Genomic DNA, 23309 nt, shown 5'->3' on the forward strand with positions numbered 1-23309 from the left:
GAGAGAAAGAGAGGGAGAGAGGGGGGAGAGAAAGAGAGAGAAAGAGATAGCAAGAGAGGTAGAGAGAGAAAGAGAGAGGAAGAGAGGGGGGATAGAAAGAGAGAGAAAGAGATAGCAAGAGAGAGGGAGAGGAGAGAAGAGGGGAAAGAGAGGGAGAGAGGAGAGAGGGGGTGAGGGAAAGAAGAGATAGCAAGAGAGGTAGAGAGGGAAAGAAGAGAGGAAGAGGGGGGGGATAGAAAGAGGAGAGAAAGAGATAGATAGAGAGGGAGAGAGAAGAGAGGAGAGGAGAGAAGAGGGGAGAGAGAAAGAGATAGCAAGAGAAGAGAGGAGAGAGAGAGCGAGAGAGAAGGGAGGAGAGAGGAAAGAGATAGCAAAGAGAGGGAGGGGGAGAGGAGGAAAGAGAGAGGGAGAGGAGGGGGGAGAGAAGAGGAGAGAGAGAGAGGGAGGAAGGGAAGAAAGAGAGGGAAAGCAAAAGAGAGAGAGAAAGAGAGGATAGCAAGAGAGAGGGAGAGAGAGGGGGGAGAGAAAGAGAGAAAGCAAAAGAGAGAGAGAGAAAGAGAGATAGCAAGAGAGAGAAAGAGAGAGGGAGAAAGAGGGGGAAGAGAGAAAGAGAGAAAGACAGCAAGAGAGAGAAAGCAAGAGAGAGAGAGAAAGAGGGGGGAAGGAGGGTGAGGGAAAGACAGAGAGAGGGAAGGAAGGAGGGAGAGAGAAGGAGGGCAAAAAAGAGAGGGAGGAAGGGAGAAACAAAGAGATGGAGAGAGAGGGGAAAGAGGAGGGAAGGGAGAGAGAGAGAGAGGGAGAGAGAAAAATAGAGCGAAAGGGAGGAAGAGAGATATTTTTTGTCCAAACTTTTTTTTACACACACCCCTCCCCCCCCGCTCAATGTTCCCCAGGATTTTTTAAATGTGAATAATGTGCTGCGGCTCAAAAAAGGTTGGGAAACACTGACCTAGAGATCCAACTTTGGCAGGTCCCACAGACTGCTGTCTCCGCCTCTCTGGAGAATTAACTGTTGTTTTCTCCTTACCTGAACGGTAATTCTCAGACAGAGGCAGAGACACCAGTCAGGCCCTCCCTTTATTTTGCTTTTCTCTCCACTAGAATTTATTTATTTATTTATTTGTTTGTTTGTTTGTTTGTTTGTATGCCGACCCTCTTCGAAGATGGTTTGTGTCCTTTCTTGCCTTATCTTGTTTTTTCTTATGAGGGGAAGGTCATATCTATTTCTTGTACTATATGTCTTGGCTTTCTCAACTGTTCTTTGTCTGTCAATCATATACAACTGTTGACCACACTGTGAGCCGATGTATCGTCCTTCACAAAAAAGCGGAGGGATTGACAGACTACAAGCTTCTATAGTATGGGCTCAGTCCTGATTGGTTGACGGATGAGCTCAACCCACTCACCGGTGTCTCCGCCTCCATCTGAAAATTACCATCCAAATAAGGAGAAAACAACTGTTAAATCTGATATATTGCATTTGTCAGTGTAGAAGATGTACTTCCCCCTCCAAAAAAGTGGGTGGATATGTCCATGCAACTTATACAGCAAATGTTGCCGAAGCCCCAGCTACCTACCAGCACCCGCCCATAGGCCTCTGCCTCCCAGCAATTTGCGTCCTTGCAACAAATAGCAAACAGCCTGATTTAGCAAAATGCAGCCTGATTTAGCAAAATGCATGGAGGCCGAAATAGGATGCACAGAGGCCAAAAATGGGGCACGCAGATGTGGTGATAGGTGGCAGTGGTGATGGGCAGTGGTGATCCCGGTAGCTGGAACAGTTGATAATATTCCAGGAGGCAGATCCAACTGCCAATCAGCTACTTGTGCTAAATCAGGCTGAAGCTGACCATCCTGTTTACTTCAAGGAAGCAAATTGTGCCAAGGCAGATCCCCCCCTCCTTTCCAAAAGCTAAGTTTGTCTTATAGTCCAGAGCTTCTTACAATCTAAAAATATGGTATGTTTATATTTTATAAGCAATAACAATAATTTTCTTCCACATTCATGGACTACCTATTGCAGGGGTGTAAAACATGTGCCATCATGTTGTCATCACATGATTTATCATGACTTTCCCCCCCTTTGCTAAACCAGAAGTGGGCATGGCTAGCATATGACACATCCAACCCATAGGCCATGAGTTTGACATCCTGGTCTATTGTTAGTATAACCACGATCTAAGAATGGAGATGGAGGTGGATTGAAGAGAAAAACCTCTGTATAATATGATCAATGAATGAAAAACAGGATAAAAGGACCGTTGTACCTACCTGAACGGTCTTCTCGCTGCACTGGAAGGAGAGTCCAACATGGGTAGTTAACCAATCTTATTGGTAGAGACTGAGTTAATTATTTACATATTAATTAGGTACCGCCCCCTTGTATCCCCCATGAGCTCAGTTTTAAAAACGAAGACAATGTAAGAGGATAACCAATTTTTATTGTCAACCGTCCAACCAAAAACAATGTCTGCCCAACTCCGGCGTCCCTGAACTTAAACAGTGCCGGGTGGGTTTGGACTCTCCTTCCAGTGCAGCGAGAAGACCGTTCAGGTAGGTACAACGGTCCTTCTCCACTGCAGCTGGAAGGAGAGTCCAACATGGGATATGCCAAAGATTAAGGCCCATGGGAGGGAGAAGGTCTTGTCAGGGACGTCGTGGAGGCACAAACTCGTTGCAAAACACACCTTCCAAACGCTGCGTCCGCTGAAGCAAACGAATCCAACTTATAATGTTTAACAAAGGTGGAAGGAGCCGCCCAGGTCGCGGCCTTGCAGATATCCTCTATGGATGCTTGCGTGGCCCAGGCAGCTGATGTGGCCGCGCTACGTGTTGAATGACCCGTCAGTCCTGATGGTGGGGTCTGGTCCCTAGCCTTGTAAGCTTCCATGATACAATCCTTGAGCCATCGGCTAATAGATTTAGAAGACAAGCCTAGACCCATCCTATGTGGCGAGAATGATATGAACAACTGTTCAGATTTCCTGAATGTTTCCGTACGTCTGATGTAGATTTTCAGAGCTCGCCTGACATCAATTTTGTGCCATCGCAATTCAGATGGATGATTTCCATGAGTACAAAAGTCAGGAAGTATCAATTCCTGTTTCCTATGAAATGTAGAATTCACCTTTGGTATAAAGGTGGGGTCCAATCTTAGCACAACTCTGTCTGGATAAAACATGCAGAGGTCCGATCTGACAGATAATGCCGCTATTTCTGACACTCTGCGTGCCGACGTGATTGCGACCAGGAAGGCCGTTTTAATGGATAGCAGTCGTAGGGAAATGGACCTCAAAGGTTCAAAAGGTGGTTTTGTCAATGCTTTGAGTACCAGCGTAAGGTCCCATGACGGAAACCTCCGGACTGGCGGGCTGTGCTTGTTTGTAGCTCCTCGTAAAAAATCCCTCACCCACGGGTGGAAGGCCAAGGAGCGTGTCTCTGGAACTTGTATCATAGTGGCCAGGGCTGCCACCTGTCTTTTTAGGGTGTTAGGGGCTAACCCCCGTTCTATCCCCTGTTGCAGAAATTCCAACACCGGGATTACCGATGTCTCCTTCGGGTTCAGATGACGTTGGTCACAAAACTTACAGAATGCTTGCCAGGTTGCCTGGTAGATTCTTGACGTCGACGGACGTCGTGCTGCCTGTATGGTATCAATGACCTTCTCTGGTAACATCTGTTGCCTCAGCCTGCTCCTTTCAAGTGCCACACGGTTAGATGTAGCCACTGGGGATCCGGGTTTTGCAGGTTCCCTTGACTGAGGGCGATGATCCGGTCCGGAATCCTCCACGGTGGTGACACCGATAGTGCCACAAGGTCGGAGAACCATGGACGTCGAGGCCAGTGAGGCGCCACCAATAGCACCTCCGCTCTCTCTGCCAGGATCTTCTCCACCAGCCTGGGAATGAGACTGGTGGGAGGAAAGGCATAAAGTAGACCGGGTGGCCAAGGGGAGAGGAGGGCGTTGGTCCCTTCTGCCCTTGGATCCGGAAAACGTGTGTAAAACCTGGGCAGTTGAGCATTCTGCTGACTGGCAAACAGATCCACAGAGGGAATGCCGAATCTTTGAGTCATCCGCTGAAAGATGGCGGGGTCCAAGCTCCATTCCGATGGATCTAGAATGGTCCTGCTCAGCCAGTCCGCCTGAGTATTGCTGACGCCGGCAATATGTTCGGCCGTCAAGGATGCCAGGTGAATCTCGGCCCAATCGAAGAGATGGTTGGCTTCCTCCATGAGGCGCTGTGACCTCGTGCCCCCCTGATGATTTAGATGGGCCCTGGTTGCAACATTGTCTGTCAGGACCTGCACGTGTCTGTCCTGCACCAGCGGAGTAAACGCTTGGAGGGCCAAAAACACTGCTCTCAATTCGAGGAAATTGATGTTGACTGGCTCCAAGTCCTTGTCTGACCAGAGGCCCTGGGCCATGTGATGTCCGATGTGTGCGCCCCATCCTAAAAGGCTGGCGTCTGTCGTGAGGGTTACTGGGCTCTGGAGCCGAAAGGGGGAGCCCTTGCTTAAGGCTGGCGATGTCCACCATCGCAAGGACTCTCGGACTGCCCGTGGAACACGAACCTTTTTGTTGCAGTGGCTCCTCCTGGTTCTCTGAGCTGGGAGCAAGAACCACTGTAGATCCCGGATGTGATGTCTTGCCCAGGGAACGATGCCTATGGCTGACACCAATGTCCCCAGGATTTTGGATAACAACGCCAGGGGAACTCTCCTGTTGTGCTGAATGCTGGAGATCAGTTGCCGTATGGTGCGTTGTCTTTCCGGAGACAGAGATACCGTGTTTGATAAGGTGTCTATGACTGCTCCGAGATGAAGTAATCTGGTGGTGGGAGACAGGTGACTTTTCTCCATATTGATCGTGAAACCGTGAGATTCCAGTGTTTGCACTGTCCTGTCCAAGTCGTTCCTGGCTCCCGATGGTAACCTGGACAAAACGATTATGTCGTCCAGGTAGGCCATCAGCCGGACTGATCTCTGGCGCAGGTCTGCCGTCAAAATGTCTAACAGTTTGGTGAAGGTTCGAGGGGCCGAGGAGAGGCCGAACGGCATGGCCCTGTACTGAAAATGCTCCCCCTCGGTGCAAAAGCGGAGGAACCGCCGATGACTTGGATGTATGGGCACGTGGAGGTACGCTTCCTTGAGGTCTATTGATGTTAATAGATCGTGGGAGCGTATGGAAGCTATAATTGTCTGTAAAGAGTGCATTCGAAACCTCCTGTATTTTATGAAAACATTCAATTGTTTCAAGTTTACTATGAGCCGGCAGCCTCCTGAGGCCTTGGGTACTATAAAGATCACTGAGTAGAACCCCTTGCCCTCTTCCTGTTGGGGTACCGGCTCTATAGCATGAATGTCCAATAAATGCTTTATCTCCTCTCGGAGTTGTAGTCTCTTTTGTGAGTCCCGTATCACGGGGCAATGAAGGAAGCGGGATGGTGGAGGCTGGACAAACTCCAGCCGCAGCCCTTGCGAAACGGTGGCTAAGGCCCATTTGTCGGATGATGTGTGTAGCCAGGAGGGACTGTAATGTTGAAGTTTCCCTCCTATCGGCATCCCGGCTGAGTCACTTGGAGCGACGAAAACCTCTCTGGTTACCTCCCCGAAATGGCCGTCTCGATTGTTGGTAGCCTCGGGGTCTGTCCTGGAATGACCCCCGATCGGATCGAAAGGAGGACTGATTGTATTGGCCATATTGGCCTGGAGCGAAGGATCTTTGAGCCTGACCCTTTCCTGAGGTGGCTTCCCAGCGAGGGTTCTGGCGCCTTGTGTATGGGGCGGACCTGCGGTCCTGTCTCCTATTTGCCCTGGGGAGCACCTTCTTCTTGTCTCTGTCCTCAATGAGGACCTTCTCCAAGATCTCCCCGAACAGCATAGACCCCTGGAACGGGCTTGAGGCCAGCCGCCATTTAGACTTCAAGTCTGCTGGCCAATTTCGCAGCCAGAGAAGGCGTCGTGACGACATAGTCGTTGCCATGCTCCTAGCCGAGAACTTCGCCGCATGGAGGGTAGCGTCTGCTGAGAATTCCGCTGCTGCTCGCAGCTTGCTCAGGTCCTGCCTGAGGCGTCCGTCCTCTGGCCCATGCCTGGCTTGCATTTCTTGCAACCACATAATGGATGCCCTATTGATGAATGACGCCGCGGCAGCCGCTCTAAACCCCCAGCCGGACATCTGATGTGCCTTTCTCAGCAACATCTCCGCCTTCCTATCCTCAGGCTTCAAGCTGTCGCCAGTTTCCGAAGGCACCAACGCACTGGAGACAAGTGTCACTACCGGTTGGTCAATTGGCGGGAACTCTAGGAGTTTTTCCACCTCCTCGTCGAAAGTGTAAAACTTCCTCTCAATGTTCGAAGGTCCCTGCGCAGCCGCTGGGTGTTGCCAAGGCCGCTTGACTCCCTCGACAAAGATGTGGGAGGCCGGGAAGTGCTCAGTCTCCGGCTGAGATTCCTTGAGAAGAGCCTCCGAGGTTTTTGTTGTGTCAGCAGGGTCAGTCGCCTTAGGCGTGCCTGCGAGGTTCATCACCTGCTTGGCCTTACAGAGCAAGGTTCTGAATAGAGCAGGTTTAAACAGGCCTACCGCTGGTGGCGGTTCTGGTACTGTCTCATCCTCTGACCAGTCATATTCCCTGTCACTCTCTTCAAACTGTGATTCCTCCATCAGCGACCCCACGCCAGAAGGGGGCGGTACTGTCCAAGGATTTCTTTCTGGAACCTGTTGTGGGGGTCTAGCGCCTTGCTGCACCCCCGTAGCAATGCCCTGTGAGTAAACGTTGGCAATGATTTCCTGCAGGTCAGGCGTCATCTGTTGCCAGGAGCCCGATGGGCCCCTTAAGCCTGCTGCCGTGGGGGTAAACGTAGCTGAAGGCCCCTGCAGGCTTCTGACCGAATGGCCTGCTGATCCCGGTCTGTTCCAGGAAGCGCCAGGAGATGGCATGGCCTGAGATATTGGTATAAACTGTCTATCAGGCGACCCCCTGTTGGCATGCTCCCAGTGGCCCCCAAGGGAGATTGGGTGGTCAGTTGGTCAGGGGTCATTTGCTGCCGCTGGGTAAGGGGCAATCCTGAGGGAGAGGGCTGCAGGGCCGCTTCCAGTTTCTTTTCAAGGGCCTTAATACGCTTCTCCGCCTCCTTTAAAGAGGAGCTGGAAGATTGGGAGGCTTTTGTCTTATCCTTTGCCTTCCCTTTGCCCTTATCTTTGATGGCGGGGGAACTGCTCTTGTCATTCCCGGCCTGCTCTTCCATAGTTACTCACAGTTATGTTGATAAACAGAAATTTTGGCTCCACGCCCTTATGACTCGAACCAAAATGGCGTCTCGGCTTCCCAGCCTCTTGCGCCTGCGCACTGGAGCCTAATCGCCCCTCTCGCGCTCTTGCCGCCAGAATGCTGGCCATTCGCGCCTAATTGCGCTCCGCCCACGATCTTTTCCAAGATGGCGGCGCCCGTGCCGTTCCCGGTCTTTTCGGGCTCTGCCGCTGATGGCGGTCTCCGCCAGGGTAGTCGCCCTGGCTCTCGCCTCCGCTGCCCTCAATAGCCTGGTGGCCTCAGCGGTCGCGCTGATGCAGCGGCTCCGGCGGCGGCTTCGGCAGCGGCTTTTTTTCCTTTTTCGGCGGCGGCGGCTTCGGCGGCGGCTTCCCTTGCCGCCGAACAGCTGATCGCTCTTTCGGCGAGCCTCGCCGGATCTTCAGAGCGATATCAAGCCTCCCAGTGGGGGGGGGCGGACCCCCCCACCTTTGGCTTGCAGCCTTAGTGTGGCCTCGGAGGCCAGGGACCCCAGGCTGGATGCTCCTCTGCGGGGTGTTCCCTCGGAGGGAATACAAAACCCCTGAGGAGTAACGTTGGGGGTGCTGCCCGCAGAGGGCAGGGACCCCTTACCTCCTGTTCTACTGCTGTCAGCTCCATCTGAAAAACAAAGCAGAAAAATTAAACAGGTTACAACATTTTATTAATTATTTTCTTAATTACTAGCTCTAATTAGCTTAAGCTCAAACTCAGTAAGTCTCTACTCTTAGACTGAGTTTTTAAAACTGAGCTCATGGGGGATACAAGGGGGCGGTACCTAATTAATATGTAAATAATTAACTCAGTCTCTACCAATAAGATTGGTTAACTACCCATGTTGGACTCTCCTTCCAGCTGCAGTGGAGAAATATCTGTATCTTTTTGTATCAATTGCTCCTTCATTCAATTAATGCATGAAGAAGACATAGCCTAACATCTCTTCCTAGATTTGGCCCATATACATCTTCTTAACATGAAACATCTTCTTAACATGTGTACAATGCCACCTAAAGGGCTGTAATGATTTTACTAATAAACATTTGCACCTTGAAATGTCATTACCATCTCATTATTAAAGTGACATAGTAAATAATATCTTTCTTCAATCAAATTTCAAATTCCTTTAAAAACATGACTATCAGAGCACCTCCATAGAACTATAACTCCACCTATTGTGCAGTCCCAAGATACAAGAGCTTACAACAATAATGAAGTTATTATCTAACTTGTGATTGTTTTACATACACGTTTACAGAGAAAGATTTATCAACTGGCTACAATCTCTTACCCTCCATGCATGGCCTTCTTCCAAAGCTGCGCACTGTGCTTCTTCTGGATTTTCAATCACTCTTCCTATTTGTCCAGAAAAATCCATTGCTACTAATGAATTTTCAGAAACACTTCTCTGAAAGATTTTTTTTTTAAAAGATCATTAAAATAAAATAAAAATTGAAATCCTAGAAAAATAACACCTGGGATAAAATAAATCAAGCAGACATTAACCCACGAGTATTAAGGAGTAGGCAATGACCCCTGAGTTATCAATGATACACATGCACAAAGGAAATGTGGAATTCCAGCAGATAGTCAGGAGATATGAGTAATGGTTCAGTCATACAAACCAGATACATTAAAGTAGTGTTATTTAGTCAAGTTAAACAATTCTGGTCATGCACAGTCAAATCAGTCAATATCTCTCAATACATTAACAACACTACAAACCTTACTTGTACTGTTTTACAAATACATAAAGCATCATCAAACACACAGTTCTTACTACAGCAGTCACAATCATCAATAACAAACAAGAGTGAGTAGAGACAGAGAATCAGACACAGAGAATAGCAGAGAGAAATAACAGGGAGAATGAATCACACATCTGACTTCCTCTTATGGCCATCTCCAATAGTAACTCTTAAAGCTATAGTGCTTTAATACATACAAGTATTCATTGTTAGCTTGTTTATATATTGCCAAACCCAACTGTTATGCACAGAGTACTAACAATGGGTATGGAAACTATGATTTCCAATGGCTCCAACAGTATGTCAGGTGAGGCATGTTGGGTCACTATAATTCAGAACAGAACTTCAACTAAATTTAAAATAAATAAAATAAATGAATAGAACAGTGCTTCTCAACATAATCTAGTTACCGTATATGGACTTTTAACATGCAAGATTCCATAGCCAAAAACACTGAAATGAAATCCTGTCCTAATCACACCCTGACAAGACAGACAATAAAATTCTGAATAGCAGAGTAAAACTTTTAGCAATCTCATTTATTGGTATATAATTAAGAGTAGTTAGGCAAATTGGATTTGCATTGCAATCCCATCCTTTAGTGCACTGTGCATATTATTTCATTATACTGATTAATGATTTTTTTTACTTCTTTAGTTTCCTTAGGATGAAATTATTAAGAGTGTTACAGGGGTATCATTCTGACTCTGTAAGAGTATATAGGGAGTGTTTGGAAACCTTGGCAATGTTACAATGAATGAAATTCAATTTCATGCTGGCTGGAAAATACTGGGAATTAAAATCCAGACATTCTGAAAATTGGAAAAAAAAAATGATGTAGGGAATGTCAGGACTGGGTAGTTAAAAGCTAGCTTCTATCATTCAATGAGAAAAAAACTCCACTTGAACTCCTAGTTATATATTAGACAAATAATCTCTGTATTTAAATTAACTTACCACAGGAGTGGCAAAGTGAAGAAGCAGATTGTTCCTCTGTTGTGGAATTCTGTAATTTTGGTAAAGCAACATCCCATACTGAAAAGTGGAGAGAGAAAAAGATCATTTGTTTTTTTTAAATTAAGACTGTGATCATATTTGTTTGTTTGCTTGGCTTAAATCATAGATTGGCTTAGTTAGAATTCTGTTCAGTTTCCATTTCTTCTCAGGAAGCAACTGCAATATAATTTCCTACAGAGGTAGCAAAATAGGACATTCATGTTGAAATCTGCAATATTTTACTATCGAAATACTTAGAAGATCATTATAGCATAGAAGAGAGACCCTGCTTTATTTATTTATTTAGTTATTTGTTTGTTTATTTATTTATATATTTAGATTGATAGAAGTTAGTGTGACATATAACAAAATAAATAATTACAAACAAAAATAAGTATATACAGTAGTACCTCTACTTACGAACTGAATTCGTTCTGTGAGCAGGTTTTTAAGTAGAAAAGCTTGTAAGAAGAAGCAATTTTTCCCATAGGAATCAATGTAAAAGCAAATAATGCGTGCGATTGGGGAAACCACAGGGAGGGTGGAGCCCTCTTTCCTCCCAGGAGATTCTTAGAGAGGTCCCATGGAGGCTTCTCTCTGCCTTTTCCAGCCCTGTTTCCTCCCAGGAGATTCCTAGAGAGGCCCTACAGAGGTTTCTCCCCACCTTTTCTGGCCCTGTTTCCTCCCTGGAGATTCCTAGAGAGATCCCATGGAGGCTTCTCCCTGCCTTTTCCGGTTACAGTTTTGGAGGCTTGGGTTTGTAAGTGGAAAATGGTTCTTGAGAAGAGGCAAAAAAATCTTGAACACCCAGTTCTTATCTAGAGTTCATAAGTAGAGGCATTCATAGGTAGAGGTACCATTATCTAAATTTAACATAAAAAACAAACATAATAACTAAACAACCAAAAGAGGACTCCATTCAATTAGACCCAGATGCTGGAGTATCTTCAATAATTCTTTTTCATAGATAGGGAAGGGAGGTGGCTGTTCGTTAAAGGGAAAATAAATCAAAAGAAATTGACATTGGTGGCAATTTATGCCCGAATGCAAAAACAAAACAATTTATAATAAACACAAAGAGAAAGATGGATAACTTTATGGAGGGCACAACATTTTTGGCAAGAGATTTTAATATGCAATTAACAAATGGGATTGGAAATAGCAAGATGTTACATTTAAATAGACTTAATATGGTGGATCTCCATGCAGACATACCAAATAGAGGTACTTATTATTCAGCAATATATCATACATTTAGTTGAATTGATTATATAATACAACTGATATAATGCAATTGTAACTTCTAAAGAACAAGATAAAGATAAACTGCAGAGTTATGTAAATATTTCAGAATTAATGATGTAAGCGATATATAACAACCAATTGTTTGGGATGCATGTAAGGCTTATATGTGGGGACAATGCAGATATTAGAAAGAGGTGGGGTAGAGAAAGGGAGAGTAAGATAAGGGAAATAGATTTGATACAAAAGCATTTGAGATTAATTAAGAGTATGGAATGGCATATCCTATTGAAATTGAAAAGGAAACAATTGAAAGTGTATGATGAGATCCAATGGAATAAAATGAGAATGATGATGCGACAAAAAATATTGAGTTGTGGGACAAAATCAATGCAACAAATGGCAAGATATTTGAAGAAGAGGAAAGAAAAATCATGTATATTAGCATTGAGAGACCCTAGTGGAATGGTTAGATATGATAAAGAACAGCTAGAGAAGATGAGAAAATATTATGATGATTTGTATAAAGAGGAGCAGGTAAATATAGGAGTCCTTAAAGTTGGGAAAATAGTAAGTGAAGAAGATAAATAAATATTGAATGCAGAAATTACACAAGATGAAATTGCTAGAGTAATTAAAGGTTAAAACAAGCCAAAGCACTGGGCCCGGATGGGTTTACAGGAGAATTTTATAAAACCTATATGAATGAATTGTTGCCGCATTTGTGGAAATTGTTTAATAATATATTGTTAACTCATGATATTCCGCAGACATGGAAGGTTTCAGAGATTGTTACCATCCTGAAGATCAACCAAGATTTAAGAGAGCCAGGGTCCTACTCTCCTATTAGTTTGGCAAATCAAGATTATAAAATATTTACGAAGATATTGGCAAATAGACTTGAAAATATCCTACCAAAAATAATTGAAGAGGACAATTATGGGTTTGTGAAGGGTAGGAAGTTAAGCGAACCAATTAGAAATGTAATAAATGTGATGCACCATGCTACTGTTACTAAAAAAGAAATTGGGAATTTTGAAATTAGATGTCTATAAAGCTTTTGATAAAGTTAACCACAGTTATTTATATAAAGTATGTAAGGTATTAAATATGGGGGACAAATTTTGCAGAACTATAAAAGAGATTTATAAAGGGAATGAAGCATATATAAGAGTGAACGGACAAAGAACGCAAAGAATTAAAATTCACCGGCACCAAGCAGGGATGCCCTTTATCTCCAATGTTATTTGTAATAGAGACATTAGCTAATAAGATAAGAAAAGATAACACTTGGGTAGGATATAAAATAGGGGAATTAGAAATGAAATTAAACCTATTTACAGATGATGCAATTATACTAACCCAGACCCCGATGGAGATGATTAAAGGTATAAGGAATATTTTGCAAGAGTTTAAACAGGAATTGGGATTATCGGTCAATATGGAAAAATCAGAGATTATGTCTTTAAATATAGGTCTGAGAGAGCAGATAGAAATTAGGAAAAACTCAGGATTGAAGTTAGGACTAAAGAAAATTAAATACTTGGGAATTTGGTTATTGAGAAATCCAGCAAAAATTGAGGAGGTGAATTATGGACCAAAAAAATAATTTAAATTAAATTCTTTAAAAATATAACAAAAAATAAACAAACATACATTTACAGAATACAAAAAGAAAAAGAAGAAAAAGAAAGACAAATATGGAGGAAAATGTTGAAACAAATGAGGATCTGGAAAGAGAAAAAGCTAAGGAGAATGGCTAAAATAAGAGCATTAAAAATTATGATAGTTCCCAAGATGATATATCTGTTTCAGGTATTGCCAGGGGGTTTATCAGCATCAAAGTTCAGGACAAAAAACTTAATTATTGGGTTGAAGAAGATAAAAGACTGAGAATAAGGAAAAAGTGGTAAATAGCTAATGAAGAAGGTGGTTGATGGAGAATTCCCTGTTCAGAGTTGTATAGAGAAGCATTTCAAATTGAAAGATTAATGGAGCTGCAATTATTTGAAAATAAATGGGTGAAATTGGAAAAAGAGATGAATGGAATGAAGTATAGAGAATAAATTTTTACAATGTGTTATAAGAGTGATCTACATAAATTAATAGGTCCCGTGAAAGGGACTATGGAAATCTGGAAAAAATGGCAGGGGAAAATAGGATTAGATAAATCAAAACTGTCATTGTTATATGTAACAAATAGAGATAATGAAACAAATTTAAATAGGGTCATAGGAAAGCTGAAGGGAATAGGGATAACTAAGATAGAACAGTTATATGAGAAGGAAGGGAGGCCAAGTAGAAATTGTATAGAATGGTGGTTGGGTAAAGGAAGATGGCTACAAATAAATGCAATATGCAAAAATGGAAGGGAGAATAAAGTAGCACTATTTAGGGAGGAGATAGAGTTAGAGAAAATAATAAGAGAAAAAACTTAGGATACTAAGGCGCAAGCAAGTAATTTATATAAGATGTTAATGCAGTCAGAGGGGTATGTGACCCAAGGATTGATTAAATGGTGGCAGAGTGAAATAAAAAGTAGATGTGCAAGAGATGAACAATATAGTGGAGAATATAAAGAAAATTAAGAATACAGTGGTACCTCATCTTATGAACTTAATTCATTCCATGACGAGGTTCATAAGTAGAAAAGTTCGTAAGATGAAACAATGTTTCCCATAGGAATCAATGTAAAAGCAAATAATGCGTACAAACCCATTAGGAAAATCCAAACTTTAAGGCTTTAAAAAAAAGCGGTGGGCGGACAAAGTGAAGGCTAATGGAGTTGAAACGGAAAGCGAGGAGAAGAGAGGAATGGAGGTCCCAATAAAGGCTAACGCTGCCCCAAATTGCTTGCAAAACCACCCCTCCAGACACTTCCTATGCTGTCCCAAATCTCTCCCAAAATCACCCATCCAAAAGCTTCTTATGCCGCCCCAAATTGCTCCCAAAATCACCCCTCCAAAAGCTTCCTATATTGCCCCAAATTGCTCCTAAAATCACCCCTTCAAAACCTTCCTACATTGCCCCAAATCATTCCTAAAATCACCCCTCCAAAAGCTTCCCACATTGCCCCAAATCACTCCAAAAATTGCCCCTTCAAAAGCTTCCTATGTTGCCCCAAATCATTCCTAAAACCACCCCTCCAAAACCTTCCTACATTGCCCCAAATTGCTACTACAATCGCCCATCCCAAGCCTTCCCCAAATCACCCCTCCAAAAGCTTCTAAGTTGCCCCAAATTGCTCCCCAAATCACCCCTCCAAAACCTTCCTACATTGCCCCACATTGCTTCTAAAATAGCCCCACCAGCCGCTTCCTATGCCACCCCAAATTGAGGTCCTAACAAAGGCAAATGGAGTGAAGAAAGGCAGCAAGGAGAAATGAGGCATTTTGAAAGGAGAGGTGATTTTGGAAGACTTTGGAGGCAATTTGGGGTGGCATAGGGAGCATCTAAAGGGGTGATTTTGAGAGCAATTTGGAGCAGTGTGGGAAGCTTTTGGGGGAGCGATTTTGGAGGTGATTTGGGGCAGTGTAGGAAGCTTTTGGAGGGGTGATTTTGGGAGCAATTTGGGGCGGTGTAGGAAGCTTTTGGAGGGGTGATTTTAGCAGCGAGATGGTGCAAAGGAAGCGGTAGGTTAGGGGAGATTTTGGCAGCAGGATGGGGTGGCTGCGGGGAGCAGAGGAAGTGCAGGGCTAGAGGGGAAAGTGGCAGGGAAATGGGGCAGCTCCAGTGTTCCCTGCCTCGGGACTGCAGGTGCAAGAAAAAGGAGGTGGAGAATCCCGGCGGGGGCACCAAGCAAATGGGAAATCCTGGCAGTGGCAGTCACAAGGTAGGGGAATCCCTGCAGCAGTAAGAGAGCGCACGTGCAGTAAGGGAGCCCACGCACCTGGGCTTGGGTTCATAAGGTGAAAATGGTTCTTAAGAAGAGGCAAACAAATCTTAAACAACGGGTTTGTATCTTGAAAAGTTCGTATTAAGAAGCATTCGTAAGACGAGGTATCACTGTACAAGGATTAGGGAAATGAGAAGGAAAATATTACATAAGTGGTATTACACACCCGTTCAACTTGCATATTTCCAGCAGAATGTTAAAAATACTTGTTAGCATGGGTGTCAAGATAAAGGAGTGTTTATGCACATGCTTTGGGAATGCCCGGTAGTGCAGAATTTTTGGCAAAAAGTGCAAGAGGAATCAACTAGGTGGTTCCGCCCCAGACGCCTGATGGACCCAGAGGGCTTTCAGAGGGCACGGAGTTATTCCAGGTGCACTTGTCCACAGTTCGGCAGAGTCTCTTGCTGAGGCCTGGAACAAGGCTGCAGCAGAAGCTCTTGACCGGATTGTGCCATTGCGACCTCTCCGCGGCACTAGACCCTGTCGAGCTCCATGGTTCAACGAGGAGCTCCGGGAGTTGAAACGCCAAAAGAGACATCTAGAGAAGTGATGGAGGAAGAGTAAATCCGAATCCGATCGAACACTTGTAAGAGCTCATATTAAGACTTACAAAGTGGCGCTCAAGGCGGCAAGATGTGCGTATCATGCCACCTTGATTGCATCAGCGGAATCCCATCTGGCCACTTTGTTTAGGGTGACCCGCTCCCTTCTTAACAAGGGGGGAGTTGGGGAGCCCTTACAGAGTAGTGCCGAGGATTTTAACACGTTTTTCGCTGATAAAATCGCTCGGATCCATGCGGACCTCGACTCCAATTGTAAAACAGAGTCAACTGACAACGAGTCAGTCGAGGTGACTGGGGCCCGTACTTGTCCATCTGTCTGGAAAGAGCTTGATCTGGTGACACCTGATGAAGTGGACAAGGCCATTGGAGCTGTGAGTTCCACCACCTGCTTACTTACCAACAATAGTGGCCATTACCAAAAAGCCTGGGAGGACAGAGCTTATACCCAGGATTTAGACTTTCTCCTACTAACAATGTTATACATCCTTTGAACTCATCTTTTTAGATCTGATGCTATTTATATGGACTTGGCTGAATTGACTAATTTAACTGAGCAGTGGAAATATTTTATTACCTATATTTTTAATAATTAGCATGAATTTCTAGTTTTATATTAATTCTTTTTTAACTAAATTATTTAATTAAATTATTGTGGGGATTTTTAAGGATAGATGAATGGCAAGGGTGGAATGGTGGGAATTATATATATGAATTGAATGAGGGGGGAGGGCCAAGGTTGGAAGATTGGGGTGGGAGGGCTGATTTGTATGAAATTAATGAGTGGGGTGGATGGGATGATATATATATGAATAATGGCTATAGTATGAATGTTGAACTTAGCCTACCTAGCGATGGAGAGACAGGAGGGAAGGGGGCATCTATCTCTGGGGTGGCGGAGGGCCAGAATATTCCGGTCTTGCTGGGGAGAGGTAGATATGGTGGGAGTCACGGGGCTAGTCCTTCTGGAGGAAGAAGGGATCGCTGCTTAAAAGCGATCCCGTTTCGGTCCTGTGAGCTCAACATGGGGTACTGGTGACCAGTGTAATCCAGGCCCTGGGCTCAAGCTGCTGCTACTCAATGCCAGATCGGTCATAAACAAAGCTCTCCTTGATCTGGCATGGGTGACTGAAACCTGGCTGGGCCCCGAGTGGTGGCGCTCCAACTCCAGCAGTCCTTGGAAGAAGCCAATTATCTAGGTCCTCAGCAGTCTGGATTCAGGCCCGGCTACAGCACGGAAACTGCTTTGGTTGCATTGATGGATGATCTCTGGTGGGCCTGGGACAGGGGTTCATCCTCTGTCCTGGTGCTTCTTGACCTCTCAGTGGCTTTCGATACCATCGACCATGGTATCCTTCTGCGCCGGCTGGAAGGGTTGGAAGTGGGAGGCACTGTCCTTCAGTGGTTCTACTACTACCTCTCCGGTTGGTCGCATTCGGTGTTAGTGGGGGTCAGATGTCGACCTCTAGGCTTCTCCCTTGTGGAGTACCTCAGGGGTCAGTCCTCTCCCCCCTACTATTTAATATCTACATGAAACTGCTGGGCGAGATCATCCAAAGGCATGGGGTGAGGTAACATCAGTATGCGGATGATACCCAGTTGTACATCTCTACCCCATATCCAGTCAACAAAGCAGTGGATGTGATGTGCCGGTGCCTGGAGGCTATTGGGGTCTGGATGGGTGTTAGCAGACTCAAACTCAACCCTGATAGGACAGAGTGGCTGTGGGTTTTGCCTCCTTAGGACAATTCCATCTGTCCGTCCATTACCCTGGGGGGAGAATCATTGGCCCCCTCAGAGAGGGTTCACAACTTGGGCATCCTCCTTGATCCACAGCTAACATTGGAACACCATCTTTCGGCTGTGGCGAGGAGGGCGTTTGTCCAGGTTCGCCTGGTGCACCAGTTGCGGACCTATTTGGACAGGGTCATTGCTCACAGTCGCTCATGCCCTCATCACCTCGAGGTTCGATTGCTGCATTGCGCTCTACATGGGGCTACCTTTGAAAAGTGTTCGGAAAGTTCAGATCGTGCAGAATGTGTCCGCAAGAGCTATCGTGGGGCTTCCCAGATTCGCCCATGTTTCTACAACACTCCGTGGCCTGCAATGGCTGCCGATCTGTTTCTGCTCACTATTCAAAGTGTTGGTAATGACCTTTAAAGCCCTACATGGCATTGGACCAGAATATCTTCGGAACCGCCTTCTACCGCATAAATCCCAGTGGCTGATAAGATCCCACAGAGTTGGCCTTCTACATAGGAAAACAGTGAGTTGGAATGTCCCAAAAGCGGTTTTTTTCAGGATTCTTCTGTTTTCTTTCAAAGACATTTCGCTCCTCATGCAAGAATTCAATTCAATTCAATTCAATTTATTCGATTTGTATGCCCCCCCTCTCCGAAGACTCAGGGTGGCTCACAACAATAATAAAAACAATATTCCAGTGAAAAACAAATCTAATATTAAAAAGCACATAAAAACCCTATCATACTTTTTTAAAAACCAAACAACATATACATACCCAAACATAAAAAATAAAAAAGCCTGGGGGAAAGGTGTCTCAACTCCCCCATGCCTGACAATATAGATGGGTCTTGAGTAATTTATGAAAGACAAGGAGTGTGGGGGCAGTTCTAATCTCCGGGGGAAGTTGATTCCAGAGGGCTGGGGCTGCCACAGAGAAGGCTCTTCCCCTGGGGCCCGCCAAACGACATTGTTTGTTCGACGGGACCCGGAGAAGGCCAACTTTGTGGGACCTAATCGGTCACTGGGATTCGTGCGGTAGCAGGCGGTTCCAGAGGTACTATGGTCCAATGCCATGCAGGGCTTTAAAGGTCATAACCAAAACTTTGAATTGTGACCGGAAACTGATCGGCAGCCAATTCAGGCCACGGAGTGTTGCAGAAACGTGGGCAAATCTAGGAAGCCCCACGATGGCTCTCGCGGCTGCATTCTGCATGATCTGAAGTTTCCGAACACTTTTCAGAGGTAGCCCCATGTAGAGAGCATTGCAGTAATCGAACCTCAAGGTGATGAGGGCATGAGCGACTGTGAGCAGTGACTCACTGTCCAAATAGGGCTGAAACTGGTGCACCAGGTGGACCTGGGCAAACGCCCTCCTCGCCACAGCTGGAAGATGATTTTCCAATGTCAGTTGTGGATTGAGGAGAATGCCCAAGTTGCAAACCCTCTCTGAGGGGGCCAATAGTTCCCCCCCATGGTAATGGACGGACTGATGGAATTGTCCTTGGGAGGCAAGACCCACAGTCACTCCGTCTTGTCTGGGTTGAGTTTGAGTTTGTTGACACCCATCCAGGCCCCAATAGTCTCCAGGCACCAGCACATCACTTCCACTGCTTCGTTGACTGGACATGGGGTGGAGATGTATAACTGGGTATCATCGGCATATTGATGATACCTCACCCCATGCCCTTGGATGATCTCACCCAGCGGTTTCATGTAGATATTAAATAGCAGGGGGGAGAGGACCGACCCCTGAGGCACCCCACAAGTGAGAGACCTGGAGGTCGACCTCTGACCCCCCACTAACACCGACTGCGACCGACTGGAGAGGTAGGAGAAAGAAACACTGGAGAACAGTGCCTCCCACTCCCAACCCCTCCAGCCGGCACAGAAGGATATCATGGTTAATGGTATCGAAAGCCGCTGAGACGTCAAGAAGCACCAGGACAGAGGACAAGCCCCTGTCCCGGGCCCGCCAGAGATTGGACATTTATTAAAATGCAATTAAATACAATGAATTTTGAAACAAAATTTGTAAATGTTATAGATGCAATACATTCAAATCAGACAGCAAAATCATATTAAACAACGAGCAATTAGAAAAGTTTGAAATTTTCAAAGGTGTGAGACAGGATTGTCCTCTTTCACCTTTATTATTTATTTTAACTTTGGAAGTTTTATTGATAAAGATAAGAGCAAATGATAAAATTCAAGGATTAACTATAGGAAAAGAAACTTATAAAGTGCAAGCCTTCGCTGATGATTTGACTTTTATAATTGAAAATCCCATAATAACAATACCTACTCTGATAGAAATTATAGAAGAATAGGGTAATGTAGCGGGCTTAACAATAAATAGAAATAAGATGCAGCTAGTTGTTAAAAATATGAGAGAAACACAGAAAAAATAATTAGAATGTATTACAGATATGAAGATAGTCAAAAAAGTGAAGTATTTAGGAATTTGGATTACATCTAAAACTATATCTTTAAAAAATGACAATTATATAAAACTTATGGGTGAAATTAAAAAAGATTTAGAAATATGGAATAATTTGAAACTATCTTTCATAGGGAGAATTTCAACAATTAATATGAATATATTGCCTAAGGTACTGTTTTTATTTCAGGTATTACCAATAAAGCCAGGAGAGAAGTTTTTTAAGGACCTAACAACGACAGTTAGGGAATTTATATGGCAAGGGAAGAAAGCGAGAATAAAATTAAGCGCATTAGAAGACACAAAAGAAAGAGGAGGATTTGCATTACCAAATTGGAAGACGTATTACCAGGCTGCAGCCCTATCTTGGATTAAAGATTGGGTAACACTAGAAAATAGAAGAATATGAAATTTGGAAGATTATGATCTCATGCTTGGCTGGCATGCCTTTATTTGGTATGAAAAGGATAAAACACATTCTTATTTTAAGAAACATATAATAAGAAAATATTTACTAGAAGTTTGGAAAGATATAAAGATCATTTTTTTATGATTCCAGAATGGATTTCTTCATTAGACACAATCTGCCATCCTAACTTAATGCAGGAAAGGAAGATACTAAAATATAAAGACCTAATAGATGATCAAATGAAATTAAAATCAAGACAAAAACTACAGGACGAGGGAATAATAATAAATTGGTGGCAATATATTCAGATACAGTCTAGACATCAAAAAGAATATATTCTTCTCCACTTGCACTGCTTCGGAGAGTCCAACATGGGTTAATCTTCAGCCTAGCTGGAAGGGACTGAGTTAAAAATTAGCATAATTTACTGGTCCAACCCCCATGCTGCCCTTCCCGAGTCAGTCTAAAAAACTCAGTCATAGTGTAGGGACACATGAGTTTTTCCTCCTAGGACTCTTAGAGTCTAGGAGTAGTTTTAATTGTTTTTTAATTGATTTTAATTGTATATTTATCTGAATTTAACTGTTTTATTAATAAATATGCTAAATGTGCTTAATGATTTTTCTCCTTTCTGTTTGTATTTCAGAATCATGGAGCAGCTCACCTCGATGTGATTGGGCCCCTACTCTGTGGAGTATTGCCCTTAAATCGTCTTCCCCAGGTCGGAGCCTCTTCCCTGCGTGGGTACAGCTCCCAAGACCGGGTGTTGCCAGTGATGGAGGTTCCTGGCCTGCGCGGCCATACCGTCCTTTGGAGCGGATTTTTGGACACGGCAGGAGGAGATTCAAATCTCCCGCCACAAACCGCCAACGGCAGAGGTCCCCGGCCTGCGCGGCCATACCTCAGGGCAAGGCGTTTTTCTAGCAAGTTGGGCCAGGGCGAAGCAGGAATTTGAATTTCCCGCCCAAAAACGCCGCCCAGGATCGGAGCTACTCCGACGATTCCCTTTTGCCGCCTGAGACGGCTACGTAAGGGAGCGGCCATTAAAATATGGCGCGGCACGCAGGGGGCCACCATTTTGGGGCAGGCGACTTCCGGATTAATGCCTAGAGAGGCAGGAAGAGACCGGATTTCCTGTTACACAGGAAAAGGACAGATAAAGTAAACGGTGGCCATTTTTCGCTCGGTAATACTTGCTTATAGCAAAGGAAAAAGTTCCTTTCTCTATCCTTGCGTTGCGGAGGCTCAGAATTAATTCCCCAATGGCTGATCTTCCACAGCAGGGGACAGCAGAGCCCTCAACTGCCAAAGCCAAGGAGAAGACTCACTCCTCAAAGGCAAAGTCAAAAACCTCTCAGTCATCATCTGGATTAAGAGAGGCCGAGCGTCGAATCAAGGCATTGGAGGAGCAGCTAGAGGCTCAGAAGCAAAGCAATGCCGCTTTGTCATCAGTGCCAGGTCAGAGTGGGAGCATGATAACTGGGACCCCCCCAAGACTCCCAGAAGGCAGTGGTTTGGCCACAGACAAGGACTGGTCTCCAGATAGGTTTGGGGGCCCATCCCAGGTGACAGAACCTATGAGACCTGAGGTTACTAGGCCATCCTCTGTTTCTCCTGCATGGCACATGGCACCTCAACCATTGCCTACAGCCACATTTACCCCAACAGCTGCTGGGCTCAGATCATCTCCAGATACCTGGCAACGCCTACCACCAGCCTTGCAGGATATGATCGCTTCAGCATATTCGCATGGCATAGCAGCTGGGGTACAACAATACACGGCAAGTGCACCCCCTGCCTCTCCACACCCTCTTCCTCCTCCTTCCCTGCAAAGGAATATTTGGGCAGCCCCAGCCCCCTCGTCACCTGCGCATGATTCATTCCTTGAGGATCCTGCGTTCAGAGGACAGGGATCAGAGCCAGATGATGGCCTGTCTGAGGATGAAGGGGCACCCCCGGAACCACCAGCGTATACAGGTCTCTTTAGGCCCGCTATCTTTCGCGTACTGCTGAATAAGGCAAAGATGACTGTGGCTCTGGGCACCCCTGAGAAGCCCACAGATCCAACATCAGCTCCTCCTCCGGCCTCGAGGGTGCTCACGGAGCTCCAAAGGGATGCTGACCTTATACCAGCACCTAAACTTTTTTTGGACAATGTGCAGAGGCCTTGGCAATATCCAGCAGCTGCTCTAGGCCCAACAGCCTCTGAGCGTAAGTTTTACGCATTTGAGCCAGAATTGGAAAAGTTACTGGAATTTCCATCGGTGGATGCTCCAATTGCAGCCCTAGTATCTAATGCATTAGTCCCTTCCGATGTGGCAGATGGCCTAAAACCGGAGGACCGGAGGGCAGAGGGAATAAATAAAAAAGCTCACCAGATGTCGGCATGGGCCCTCAAAGCGGCTTCGGCAGCCTCATTTTTTAACAGGGCTTCGGTCCTTTGGCTCCAGGAAATGCTCTCGAAGCTGGGACCTGAAGAGGGTCGCTTAAGGCAGGACCTTAACAAGTTGCTAGCTGCTGCGGAATTTTCGGCGGACGCCACTCTGTCAGCATCTCGTTTCTCCTCACGAGCCCTAGCAGCAAACCAATCATCCCGCCGCTTACTCTGGCTCCGGACTCGGCAAGCTGACGCCAAGTCCAAAGGGCGTCTAGCCTCGGCCCCATTTGATGGGACAAGATTGTTTGGGGAATCTCTTGACAAGGTCCTTGTGGAGGACAAGGACAAGAAGAAAGTCATGCCTAGAACTTACAGAAGGCAGGAAAGACGCACCGCTCCATATTTTAGGCGCCAGCCCTTTCGGGCCGAATCTTCCTCCTCTGCACCCCAGGCTGGAAGATCATATACACAGGGGTCCTACTCCCAACTGTCCTACAGAGGGGACAGGGGTAACTTTGGAGATAGGAACAGGCAGTTCCAACAAACAAGGAAGGCCTATAGAGGTTCCAACAGAGGAGGCTTTAGAAGGAACAAATGACTTTACCACGACAGTTCCCAT

At 45.2% G+C, this 23309-nt stretch overlaps 1 protein-coding gene across 8 annotated transcripts in view; it reads right to left on the reverse strand.

Moving 5' to 3' along the window:
- Positions 1–23309, reverse strand: part of GRB10 (growth factor receptor bound protein 10) — a 450157-nt gene that overhangs the window by 21233 nt on the left and 405615 nt on the right. For all 8 annotated transcript variants that reach the window (XM_070727755.1, XM_070727759.1, XM_070727754.1 and 5 more), the window contains 2 exons: positions 9989–10066; positions 8575–8691 (listed from right to left, as the gene is read on the reverse strand). In XM_070727755.1, coding sequence (XP_070583856.1) covers positions 8575–8691; positions 9989–10066 — 195 coding nt within the window. The remainder of the gene's footprint in view (positions 1–8574; positions 8692–9988; positions 10067–23309) is intronic.

This window comes from Erythrolamprus reginae, chromosome Z (genome assembly GCF_031021105.1).
Source record: "Erythrolamprus reginae isolate rEryReg1 chromosome Z, rEryReg1.hap1, whole genome shotgun sequence".
NCBI classification, from domain to species: domain Eukaryota; kingdom Metazoa; phylum Chordata; class Lepidosauria; order Squamata; family Dipsadidae; genus Erythrolamprus; species Erythrolamprus reginae.